Raw genomic sequence first — 13,046 nt, 5'->3', positions numbered from 1 at the left:
AGTATTAAAAAAAAAAAAAAAGAAAGAATTAAGAAATACTCTAAGATTTGCACAAAGTCAAAATAAACTAAAAGATATATACCTGTGTTACTGTAAAGTTATTCCCGTCAGTTAGTAATTGCCTTCTCAAAGGTTTTTAATATAAATGCAAAGGGGACATTTTAAAAGAAAAGTAATTGAAGGCTATTCAAAACTGCTTGCAAATATGAATATTATAAAACCAATAGAATGGCTATTACAGTCTGTGTAGAATATTAATGTGCTACTTTACATGTAGTAGGTCTTTATTATGAGCTCATTTCACAGGTAAGCCAGTGTAGGTTGTTTTCAGTATGAAATATGATAGGCAGCTGCATTAATAAAATCTTGTTGCACATAGAACCGTCTCTTAATATGCAGTTAAACACAGTTTTAAATTGTAAGATAAATCATACTGCAATACAGAAGCAGCAAATTAAGAAACACTCCAGGTACTCTATCATTTTTTCATAGTTCAGTGTAGCAAGATGGTGCTTACTATTTTAGATTTAAATTTGGAAGATTTCAGTAAGTGTAATTTTTCATTTTTAACTGTAATGAATGATTATTTTCTTTCACTGTTAAGAGTGAATTTCACATTATTTGCAGAAAACAAACATAGCTGCTGTTTCCAGGTAGAGCAACTGTTTTAAACTAATTACTTCCTTACTAACTACTTAATAAACTACCTATTAGGACTATGAGATAAACTAATAGAGATGTAGATTTTGAGTTGCAGCAAGCTTGGTCAAATTGTCATCTTAGAAAATACATAAGTAATATAAAGACTTCAGATTGAGATAAGAGAAGCAGATCTGAAAACATGCAAGGTCATCTCTTGAAACTGGAAAGAAATTGTTTTTTAAGGAGGAAAGAAGAATGAACTGTGCAAGTCAGAGATGATACCTTTGTTCAAAGCTAACATTTACTATGTTTTCTTTCTCTGCCTAAAGATCCAATGCCAGAAATTTCTAGCTAATTTCTCCATGTGGGAATTCCATGAAAATTCTCACTATATGAGCTAATTCTCTGAAATCTTCTTTTTCCCATCTCTGCTTTTTATCTTTGGATTATTGATATCACTTCAGGTTTGTTTCTTTCTAAGGCAGTAATTTTTTGTCCGGTATTTTATGGTTCTTTGAGGGTCCAGGTCTGATGGCTTCAAAGGGTCAGACATGTTCCTAACATTTATCATGTTCTTAGAAAGCTGCCCCTGATGTTTTAAGATGTTTCCAAAGCTTTTATAAGCTTCTCAGAAGGAAAATGGGACAGATAGGCAGATGGTCAGCACAGGAAGGTCATATGTAAAGTGGAACTACTTCCTTTTCAGAGAAGTCTCCTACCTTCAAGCACTAGATGCTTTCAGGAATAATATGTGTGGATTATGTCCATGGAAATATTTATAAGTGCTATACAGCTTGTATGTTGAGCTGTTTTTCTGGTAAAAATGATTCCAAGGTGAGAAATAGCACTGGTTCAGGAAGAAGGTGCAACTAACTATCTGTCACTCCATGCTGTTACATTAGATGGATAGCAGGACATCATAAAAGTCTCTAGTGTCAAACTATCCGATGAACAGATAGATTTTAAAAAAAAAGACCCAACATAGATTGCTTCACTTTTCATTTTGTTTAGCTGCATGGTGGTGGGAGTTGTTACTTGTGAAGTTATATGGGATGTAGATGGTAGATTATAATTATAAAACAATGATACTCTAGAGGTGAGACCGAGAAGTGCAACAATAGAATTGGGAAGTTCTTTACATCATCATTTTCTCCTGGCTAGATATCAGGCTGTCTATAAAAGTTCAAGGTTCTGCATAAACTGGTCCTTGCCCCTAATTTTTTATTTGTTTTGTTTTATACTGTATTCAAGTAGTTTTCTTTCCAAGACCCATTCTGTTGACCATGATATTGCTATAGGCAGCAATGGATGTGCTTGATACTCCTCTAAAACAAAGGCCACGTCTCCTAGTTTTAGTTTGTCATGACTACCTATTCATTCTTTCTGATGACATAATGGATGAGGTCTTTCATTAGAGATTTTAGAAGCAAATTAAAAGCCATTAGTGACACTTCTTGGTTGTTCCACCAGTATTTTCCACTGAAATGATGTTAGTCTCACCCAGTTGAACACCTCTTTGAGTTTCACAAGGTACCTACCCTCATATTGGAGACATGCTTAAGAGGCCCAATGCATTCCTTTACTAATTCTCTACTTTTTGCAGTTTTTACTATTATATGCAGCATGTGCATTTCTTGAAGAACAGATCTCTGTGCTTAAATTGTATTAGCACAGCTAGAAGCTGCTAGTTTTCCATATGCTCATTCTGAATCATACTAGCCCTGCTTCTTTTCAAGGATACTGTTTGTGAAAATCTTTTATGACAGGTTGGGGTTTTTTCCTCCTTTCCAGAATGAGAAGCAGTTTCCTGTAAAATGAAATAAGGCTTTGCAGTTTATAGACTCTTATCTTGAAAAGTTATAGGATGGAAATTGGTCTAGAGCACAATCACTAAGTTCTTTCATCTGTATGTGAATTGATACTTTCGAGGTCAAGGTAGAACATGTACATGAAGACCTTTCTTGTTTGTTGATAAATTAATGTGTTACCTACGGACTAGGGAGATGGGAACAGGTCTTGAGGCATATTTTATTCTTAGAGATAACTATCAAGAACCTTCATGGTTCCCTTTAGGGAAGGTAAAACCGCAGAGAGGTATTGGCCTCAGGCTGCCCTGGTACAATTCTGAGAACAGAGATCCCACTGAAGGAACAATAGATGGGAAAGGTCTAATTAGCCCATTAGGATTAAGGAATTAACAGTCTTTCAGTTCTTATTGGCCAGAGGACTGAGGACCGAAAAGAGCATTAAATGAACCACCTGATGTTAAGCCTTCCATGTATGTAAAATACATGGTAATAAGGTAAAGAGATGGACCTGTGTGTGGGAAGGGGGGTGAAATAGAATTCTTTAAAGAATTTATATACTGGAATGCTTAAAAACATTTCAAAATCAATGGCTATATGCCAATGTAGCATAGAAGGGCTTGAATTATATTTAAATGAATCCAGTCTGATAGCAGAAACAGTCACAGCCTGAGTTCCTTGTTGGGTAATGTGGTGACATCATGGAATCCGCAAGGAATGTATTTGATGTCTACTCTAAAGCCATCAAAAATGTGGCAATACTCTCTTTCTTCTTCATGGTCTGAAAATCACTGTACTGTCCCTGAATTTTTCTCTCTGTTAGATTAGTGCTCTTTAACTGAATAAGTGCAGTAAAAATTGAATACAAAAAATTAAAAGAAAATTGGATTTAGATAGCGACTTTATTCTAATGAAGAAACTGTAGCTGTTAAAACAAGAGTTTTATTAATACTGCAGCTGTTGTCTCTCATTGATTGATAACTAGGTTGTGTAGGCTACATCTTCTAACAACTAAGTTTGCTAGGTTCAGCATAACAAAGATGATTGTTGCTCCTTAATTTTGATTGCATTTGATTTTGTTTCTTCTCTCATCTTTTAATGAGTCAGTCTGTAATGATTTCCTGCCATATTTTTCTTAATGTAATACCTTCAGTCATCTGATATCATTTTGAAGAGATTTGTAACCCATGTATTTAGTATAATTGGTTAATGCTATATTTTAATATCTTGCACAATAGTTTTAATGCTTGCTAATAAATTTTCATGTTAAATTGCATTAAGTGTACAGCATTATATCTGTTTAAAGTAGCAAAATTGGATAGCTGAAGAAAGAGGAATGCTACTGGGTTGCTAACAGCACTTGGAGAAGTATTGTTGCATTCCTGTATGCATTTGCTTACTGGTAGACTTTAAACAGAATCAACCATTAAAATATTTGTGCTAAATAAAGTATCAGGTATTTTAAATTAGCACATCTGGCCCACAGTTAGAAAGAAGCAATGCTTTATTTCTCCTTCCAGAATAATTTAATTTCATACACACACATGTATCTTGTCTCAAACTGGCATTCAAGGCCAGGCTGAGTGGGACTTTGAGCAGCCTGCTCTGGAGAGAGGTGTCTGCCTATAGCAGGGGTTGGAGATGGATGATTGTAAAGGTCTGTTCCAACTCAAGCCATTCTACCATTCTATGATTCTATAACTGTTTCTAATGAACATCAGAATTGGTGATTCTACTTCAAATCTAATTACTGTAAGCTTCTCTTATATCTCTGCTGTTGAGGTGCAATAATCTGATTTCTGGGGGATTCCATGAAATGCAGTACACTGCTCATCATTTTTAGTGTTATTTTTCTGAGATCTTTGGCTTACTGTGAGTACTCAATGTAATTGGTAGTACTTCTGTGTAAAGGTACTCAGCCCTTAGGCACCCTGCTCAATAGCACTGAGTTGTTCCTCACAGAATCCTTGTCCTTGTAAAGGACATGGTGGCCTGTACTTCTCCACCAGCTGTCTGTTTGAGGTAGTGTAAGTGATCTGTGCTGATGTTTTGGCATAAAAACAAATGATGCCAAAGAATGAAAAACCACATGCTTCTCCTGCCGTATGTAAATCTTCTAAATTTTCTTCAGCTTTCTTCTAGGTCATTTCAAATTCCCAGATTCATCATTTCATGATGACATCCTGCTTGCACAGTGAATAGGTTCTGCTGTAAGTGGCTGTGTACTTGCTGAGGCTGTTGTTGTACATCCAAATTTTGATGTACCTGCACTTTCTACAACCTTTTATTTTAGCTAAGACCAATTCTGTCATTGCCAACTACTGACAGATAAGATTTTCAGAACTGTTCAGATTGGACATTTGTCCATGCATGCACTGTTACTTGCACAGCAGAGATCTCACCGCAGGCTACATTAAATGGAGATCTTAACTGTCCTTGAGATGGGTATAGGAAGTCTTTAGACTAGGTTCAGCTTGGTTAATACATCTCAATAATAATAATAATGTTTAAACCACAGACCTTTACTCTAAATCCTTTAGTGACTGGTTCAGATTATATTGTAATATAGAGTTGTGTTTTGTTTGTTTTTTAATACATAATCGTGTCTGTTTCTGCGTCAAAATCTGAAGGTAAAACTATTTGGTTTCTAACAGCTAAATTGTTGTGTAATCCCTTTCAAGTTTCCTTTATTGTGGGTTTTTTGTTTGGTTGGTTTTTGGTGTTCTGTCAGAATGCTACAGTTTTCATACAACATTGCAGAAGTTTGTCTTTTTCAAAAAACTGTTTCTAAATATCTGTCCTTAGAGCATCCCTCCTGGCATTCTGAATTTATAGAGCTCGTCTTGAACTGCATATTGTTCCTTTCCAGCAGAGGTTCTGCTATGACATAAGTTGCAAACTGCTACTCTGATGTTTTTAAAATCCTTCTTTTTATAGTTCTGTACTGCTATAGCATTTAAAAAAACAATAAATAAAATGCATGCAAGTTTCTAGAAAACTACTGGCCTGGGATTTTCCAAGAGAGCATGACATGAAATTAATAGGAGAGTAAATTTGCAGTAGAAGCCATATTTACACACAGTCATACCATTTAGTTACTGTACAGCCTAAAAAGATTGTAGGAAATAATCTGTTCAATTTTGTGTTTTGCCATGTTCTAGGCAAGGGAGTAGATGCTTCTAAAATGAAGCTTTACAGCATGTATGCAATCTTCTAGATTTAATATGGTGTGCACTTTCATGATATTTCTTGTTGTGCATGACTTTCAAGTAAATATTTTGTTTCTATAATTCCTCACAATTTTAACCTGAGTAAGTAACACCATTTTCATATGATTGAATTTTAGTAGTCTCTTCAATATTCTATGGGTACGTTCAACAAAATTTGTATACGTTGAATAAGTAGCACTGCATGTCTATTGTCACTAATGTTCATGAGATTATAGAACCCTACCAATAGTTTTGTGGCTTCTAGTTAAATTCTGCCTTTAGCAGTATAATGTGAAAGTTTGGGGGAGGTTTTGGATTTTGGTGATATAATTTCAGTGGAAAGCTGGTGTTTTATGCAGGTGTTTGAATCATACAGAGCTACATGAGGTGAAAGAGAGCATCAGTAAAGAAATGAGAAAAAGAGAAATTGTAATACCATTGAATGAAGGCTCAAAAATGCTTGAAAGGTTGCTTTGTTTACTGTAAGTTTAAATAAGGAATTGTAGGTGGTGTGAATTTTGCACTCAAAGAGCATGTAAATCAGTTTGAACTTTCTTGGCAGGTTGATGTGGTTAATGGAGATTATGATTACTGGGAATGCTGTTAGGGAAATATGCATTTCAAAAACAAAACAAAAAGCAATTAAAGAGAAATGCTAATCATCTGAAGACTGAATCCTGAGGCACAGCAATTTGTAAGATAATTATCTTTTAACAAAAGACAGTGGAATTAAAATCAGAACAAAAATATTTCCTGTAAAGTCTTTCATGCGTGCCTGCCTTAAATATTTTAGAGATGCTTGTCAGCACATTACTGAAACACTAAACAGCAATTAGAGATACCCTCTGTTATCCTACAGTGTGCTTCTTATATGATATGAGTTGTTGTTCCACATAGTAGTTATTCACATGTAGAACATTGTTATTCACACTGTAGAACAAGCATGTTAAAAGTCTTTGTTGTTTTGAAGTAAAAAGCCTTAATATCCAAACATACCTGAAGCATTCTGAAAAAGACTTTGTGTTGTGCATAGGACAAGAACGCAGCAATTAATAGACTGAATAGGGGTTTCTCAAAGGAAAGCAGCACATCAAGAACAGAACTCACTGTCAGAGCTGATCGTCATATAGTGAGAAAGAGGTAGTATTGCTGTCTGTGGAAGCAGTTCAGTCATTCTTGAAAGATACTTGCTCTAGGCTCTGGCTCAGAGGCTGGGTAAATGTTGGTTTTACTCCTGATGATGTATTAGAAGACAATATTTGCAACTAGGATGATGAATTTGTTCACTAAAAAATAAGGTATGTCAACATCACCTTAGCAACCATACAGAATTTACTATATGCTGATCATTTGAATGGTAGAGTTTCCAATCAGTTGATTTCAAAATTCTTTTACTGGGAAGTATTGCTTTTAATTTAATGATATGATTTTGATTATACAGTTGTTAGGAGTATTATATTGTTAAAATATTGCAAACAGTTTCGATCAGGGCAAAGTTTCTTCTATATGTAGCCAAAGTGGACACAAAAAATGTTTTTGTTTGTTTGTTTTGTGGACTTGGATGTCTGTATTGAGTTTGCTGCTGCCTTGTACTTTAGTCTCTTAGCTCTACATGGACCAACCCCTCCCATTTCCAGAATTGAAGACAGCAAATCATGGATCACATTGAAATGCAGCAAGTAAAGAGACAGTGAAGCAATAGGGAACATTTTAAAAGTAGCACACTTTGAGATATTTTTTAGGATAGAAAATGGCAAATACTGGAAATATGAATGTGGTGCTGTTTACGGTCTTGTCTCTGTCATCAGTTGGTCAATTCTGTCACCTAACCATAAAATGCCAGGTTTTGTGAGTTGAATCTGCTATCGCATGGCTTTGTTTTGATTACCACTTAAGGCAGATGTTCTTTTCCAAGTTTTCTCGTACTGAAATGTTTCCAAGTTTTCCATTACGTTTTCATCAGAAGCACAAAGAACTTCAGCAAATTTCTTTTGCTGCTGGACTGTATTTTGTAAGGATGTTATTTTCATCTGTATGCTTCTCACTTTGTTCTCGCTGTAGTTCAGTGGGTCTGAAATTTAAAACCCTGAAATTACGAAGAATTTTGATAGAAAACTGTCAAACTCCTACTGTTCATTTACCAGAATCACAGAAATACTTCATTATCCTGCTGGGAGGTTACTGTGCTTTTCCTTTAACCATATTTTTATGTTTTCTTTAGGGAAAAAGTCTTAGCACTTCCTCTCATCTCTGTTACAAACAAAACAAATCTTCTAGATTAAAGCGCTAACAAAAGCACTGGAGTAGTTCACTACTAAAACAAACAGTCCGAGGATTTTCTGTCTCTGGAAACATGTAAATCATACTCAAACATTTTCTAACAGTCATGCTGCACTTCAAAGAGGAGGTATTTTTATCCATGCCATGTGGGATGTCAACTTACACAAGTTCTGTGGCCTCTTAGCCCACAAATCTTTATTTTCCTGCCAAGAATTCAGGTGGCACATGTACCTGCCTTTGCCAGCAGCCTTTTGCAAGGAACTGGGGGATACTGAAACTATTCACTGAGATGATGCGTTGGTTGGTGATAGACTGTTTTAAGATAGATATGTGTTATTTGCCTGTTCCTCAGTGCTCTGAAGAATTTATAGGAGTATTGGTTCCATTTGTCATGCTAAGGCTCATGGAGAAGTCCCTGCTGGGAATGGATGGGCAGACTTGGTTGTTCTGTCCTTGGTACTGCCTAAGTATGGAAGTGATTATTTGCAGCTATGGCAAGCGCCGCCTCTGCTTTGCCTGAAAGGCAGCATTAGCATTGCTTTAGCAGGCCTTGTTTGTTTGGTCTTTACTTTCAGTGAGAAAAAAAACAGTACGCATGTGAAAGAAGTACCAACTTTTAGCACTTCATATTTCAGTGAAATCTGGAATAGGCAGACACCTCAGGAACATACATATTACAACTGCTGGATAGTAAAAGTTTTCCAAGATATGGAAAAAAGATCAAGAAAAAAAGTTATAAAAGAATAAAACTCTTACTATTGAGGTTTGGGCAGGATAATTTTCTGTTAAAACAGCCATCTAATATAAATGTCACCCTTATCCCTTTTTAAATATCAAAACTGTTGTATAAACACTCATCTTTCCAGTCTGATTCGAATCTATATGAGAGTTTTTGAAATTTCTGTTCATATTTTATATAGTTTATATATTATATGTAATTATTTGTTGCAATGTACATTTAAACTTGGTTTCTTCATAGGACTAGAAACCCCACTTTCCATACTAGTTTCCTTGAACATGCTCCACGTCTTTTCACCTTAAAGTATGTTTATGTTTGTAAAGTATGTATTGTCTTTCCTGTGTAGGTCCTTTGAAGCATAAAAAGAGTAGAAGTTACTTGCCTGCACTCAGAGGGTGGTATCAGTCTGGTGATGCTGGTATAAAGGTCTAAAATCCCCAGAGCCCCAGAACATCACTGGTGGAATGCTTACTTTGGTTAGCTGTTAGCATTCATTTAGCTGGAACTTCATGAGAATACTGTCTGTCTTGTAGGACAGCTAAGCACTGATCTATGTAACTCTCCCATGCTTTGACCCTCCTTTTTGCTTGTCTTGTATCTGTCTTTTTTACATTTCCATCTCCTCTCAAATAACCTGCCCCTAACTATATTTCCCTTACTGGTGCCTATTTTGCTGTATCTGCACCCAAATTTGGTGTTGCTGATATTACTGTCCAGATATCTGAGAGCTGACACTTGTATTGATGAGACAGTTTTTCGTTTGTCCTTATTGCAGGATTCCTCTCTCTCTAAGGTTCCCACTGTTCCCCTTCAGCTGGCTGTGATGTTGGCTGCTCCTTATCTCATATCTTTACCTCAAACCAGCCATCCATGACTTGTGTCAGTTTCTTCCATTGTTACCTGTCATATCCCACAATTTTTTATATGATATCCCGTAGTTTTCAAGGCAGTTTTTGTTACTGTAGCCTTGAGGCAGAGGGCTGAGTAGTCATTCTCCTGGAGAACTACCAGTAACAGACTCAGCATGCTGGCACTTGTCCTCTGCAAGGACATTTTTCTGTAATTTCTGGAGTGTCTTCAGCTACTGAATAAAGATATTGTCCAAACGCATCTTGAACTCGGGCAGCTTGGGGCCATGCTCCCTGGCCTATGGATCCCAAGCGCTGCTGGGCTGATTGGAATACCGTCATCAGCTGCTTCAGTAATACCCTGCAATTCTGTAGAAAGCAATGTATGAGAAGAACATGGCAATATTTATGTTAATCATTTTAATTAGCACAGTCTGGGGGAAAAAAAGAATATATATATATATATATATATATATACATACATATACAGCCATGTTGGAAAGAAGGATAAATGCTTGTGGTTAGGATAGTGACTACAGGTAAGCAAGAAAAGAGGAAATCTTTATATGGTAGAAGCCCAAATGTTGTAATTTGATCTGTGAAAAGTATTCTTTCTTTCTGAAAAGCAGGGTCAATGTAAGACTAATATATTGTTGGTATGAATATATTTTGAAATAATCATTCATATAAAACGTTTGCATTATGAACCCAGTTTCTGAACTTTCTAGATACACGTGCACAAATATATGAAGTCTATGTCTGTGTATATATATGTATGCTGCTACTCACTTAAATACATTGGTGAGCAAGGAGAAAAGGTTGTTATTAACTAGCAGTAGCTGTGAATGTTCCTGTCTACTAATCCTATTGCATAAGTTCCAGTTAGCAGTAATTACATCAATTAGTGTTTAGAAGGAAAAAAAAAAAAAAAAAAAAAAAAAAAAAAATAAAAGTTCAGATTATATTAAATGGGTTGGAGAGGTTTGTATGCTTTGAACCAGAAATTGTTGTAAATTGATTTTATTATTTTTTCCCCCTGGTATTATGAAAGTATTTTGAAGTGCATTCATTCCCTGCAAAGCAATTACCTCAAAAGGAGGCTTCCTCCTTGCTCTCAGAATTACCCTTTGTGTAGCTAAAATCATTTTCTTTTAGGGCAGTAGTATTTGTAGATGAAAGGTAATTAATTACCTTGTGGTTTCTATTATATGTAATCAATTAGGTAGTTTACTAAGTTGCAATTAGTTGCACTTTTTGAGGTCCGGTGAAAGTAACACAATTGCTTAACTGCTTCAAAAAGCCTAAGGTCATGGGGATAAGTGAAGTGACATAATTCTCTTTTCTAACATATTTCCTGTCGATTGCTCATATGAAAGGAAGATCTGAGTGAATTTCCAAGGCCAGCATGTAAGACTTAAACATGGATTTTTTGCTTGTAAGATTGTACTTCCAACATTCAAATTGTAGGAGCTAAAAGCATAGAATTTCAATCTGTTTCTGCATTTCTGTTTTGCTGTGCAGAATCAAACTTTCCTACTGTAAGTTGTTTCTTTTTTTCCTATAATATTTAATGAGAGATTAATATAACTTAGTAAGCCATGAATATTCTGTTACAGAAGAAAAGAATGTGTATTTTCAGAATGTTAGTCATACAGTGATGTCGTATGTCTTCTAGCATATGACAGCAAAGAATTATTTCCTTCATAGTTTGAAGTTATAGAAAGATGTTTTCTCTAATTATACAATTGGATTTAATTGGACTTTACAAGCTTGTAAGTATTTAATGCTGTGTTTCCATCTTTTTGCTATCTATTGTGGTAACAACATCAATATTAAATTTTCATGGGGTTTTGAGCTGCAGGCTATTCTTACCAAGATCCAGAGAGACACAAGTGAAATGTGCAAGGTTAGGGGTAATATTTTCAGTAATTAACTTGATTTTCAGGGTGTCTAGAACACAAGGTTCTGTCTTACCAGTTGTTCTCTGTGTGCAGCAGCTGTAAAAACTTCAGTTTGAAATTGCACTTTCCAAATGCAGGACAGATGCATTAGAATGAATTCTAAGCTTAACAAACTGGCTGTTTCTCTTTGTAATTGACTTAGAGGTATAGCACTGACTTGGATATTTTCAGTTGATGTTAAGAATCCTAACGTGTTGGGTTCTTTTGTTCTCTAGAAGCATTATTTGAATAACAGTTCTTCATATTAGAGATATTCTTATACTTTTCCTAAATTCTCTGGAAGCAAAAAACAAACAAATTTAATTATGTATCTAAAACAAGAAAGGTTTTTGTTGTTGTTGTAAATCTTTAGGTCATAATTATATGTCACAGTCTATGGATATTAGAGAAAGTCTCCTATGCATCTTGGACAAGAGGTTGACTTCTCATTTGACAGTTTGATGGAGTGTTTGCTGCTTGGCTTCCCAAAAAAAACCAGATCTTTCCTTAGAAATCATGTCTTGAACATATAGCCATTGTAATTATAGAAATGTTACTTGTCTGAGATAATGGGCTTCAGAAGTATTATTACACCATGTTTATGCATCAATTTTTCTTTATTCACAGGTCCAGGAAATGTATGATGTTACCCAGTATGAGAATATTTTTTCTTTGTTCATGATTCTGGAACAACTTCTTCACAATGACACAGAAGAAAGTAAGGCTTCAGACTCAGGCTATGGTGAAGAAGAGAAAATCAAATTCCTGAAGAATCTTGATGAAATTATTCTTCATCTTTCAGATGAATTCCCTTTGTTTTCTTTATATTTATGGAGATTGAGTGTTCTTTTGAACTCAGCTCAAATACGAATTGATTAAAACAAGCAGCCTACTTTTAAGCAGTGCACTGTTGTGAGACTAGATTGGAAAATGTTTGAGTCAGACAGAAAATTGTAGTTATTGGAAAATATTTATTTTGTACTTCCATGCTATGCTTTTGTTTCAGAGATAATGAAATTTAATAATACGGGCCCTGTTTTGTTTTGTTCTGTGTTTTGTTGTTGTTCTGTTGCTTTTAATAAATGCTATTTCTTGTAACAGAAAACAGTTTATTGGTATTTGCGTACACAGTGAAAATGGTAACAAAGAAAATAGTTTCAGTTGATGCTTTCTATAAACACTATGAACTTTAAATAATGAGAATGTAGAGCTAGGCTTTTGTATTAGGAAACTGTAGGTTGTGTGCCTTCTCTGTACTTTAGAGACATTGGATGGTTAGGTATATTGATAATATGAAATAAAGGACTGACCATCAGAAAGCAGGTGTGTTGATATGCTCAGTGTAATTCAGCAGAGATTACTGTCTGATGATGAAATCAGAAATAACAAGAAAGAATATATTTAAACTTGGTAACATCACTTTCCTTCTAGGATAGTCTTAGTTTTTTGTTTAATTGTGGTCATTATCTGACCAAAATAACATCTGATGCTTGCTTTTTACAACTTTGTTATGCTTGGTTTTACTTGTGCATGCATAAGCAGCAGGCCTAATTCACTCTGAGTTGACTATTGATTTCAAATCA

At 35.2% G+C, this 13,046-nt stretch overlaps 1 protein-coding gene across 2 annotated transcripts in view; it reads left to right on the top strand.

Moving 5' to 3' along the window:
* The window catches only part of MEI4 (meiotic double-stranded break formation protein 4), a 62,469-nt gene extending 49,687 nt beyond the window's left edge, over window positions 1-12,782 (top strand). For both annotated transcript variants that reach the window (XM_015859059.2, XM_015859060.2), the window contains one exon: window positions 12,091-12,782. In XM_015859059.2, coding sequence (XP_015714545.1) covers window positions 12,091-12,342 — 252 coding nt within the window. In that variant the 3' untranslated portion in view covers window positions 12,343-12,782. The remainder of the gene's footprint in view (window positions 1-12,090) is intronic.
* Window positions 12,783-13,046: the final 264 nt, after the last annotated feature.

This window comes from Coturnix japonica, chromosome 3 (genome assembly GCF_001577835.2).
Source record: "Coturnix japonica isolate 7356 chromosome 3, Coturnix japonica 2.1, whole genome shotgun sequence".
NCBI lineage: Eukaryota > Metazoa > Chordata > Aves > Galliformes > Phasianidae > Coturnix > Coturnix japonica.
Note: the sequence above shows the minus strand (reverse complement) of the source record. Positions and strands in the feature narration are given on the sequence as shown.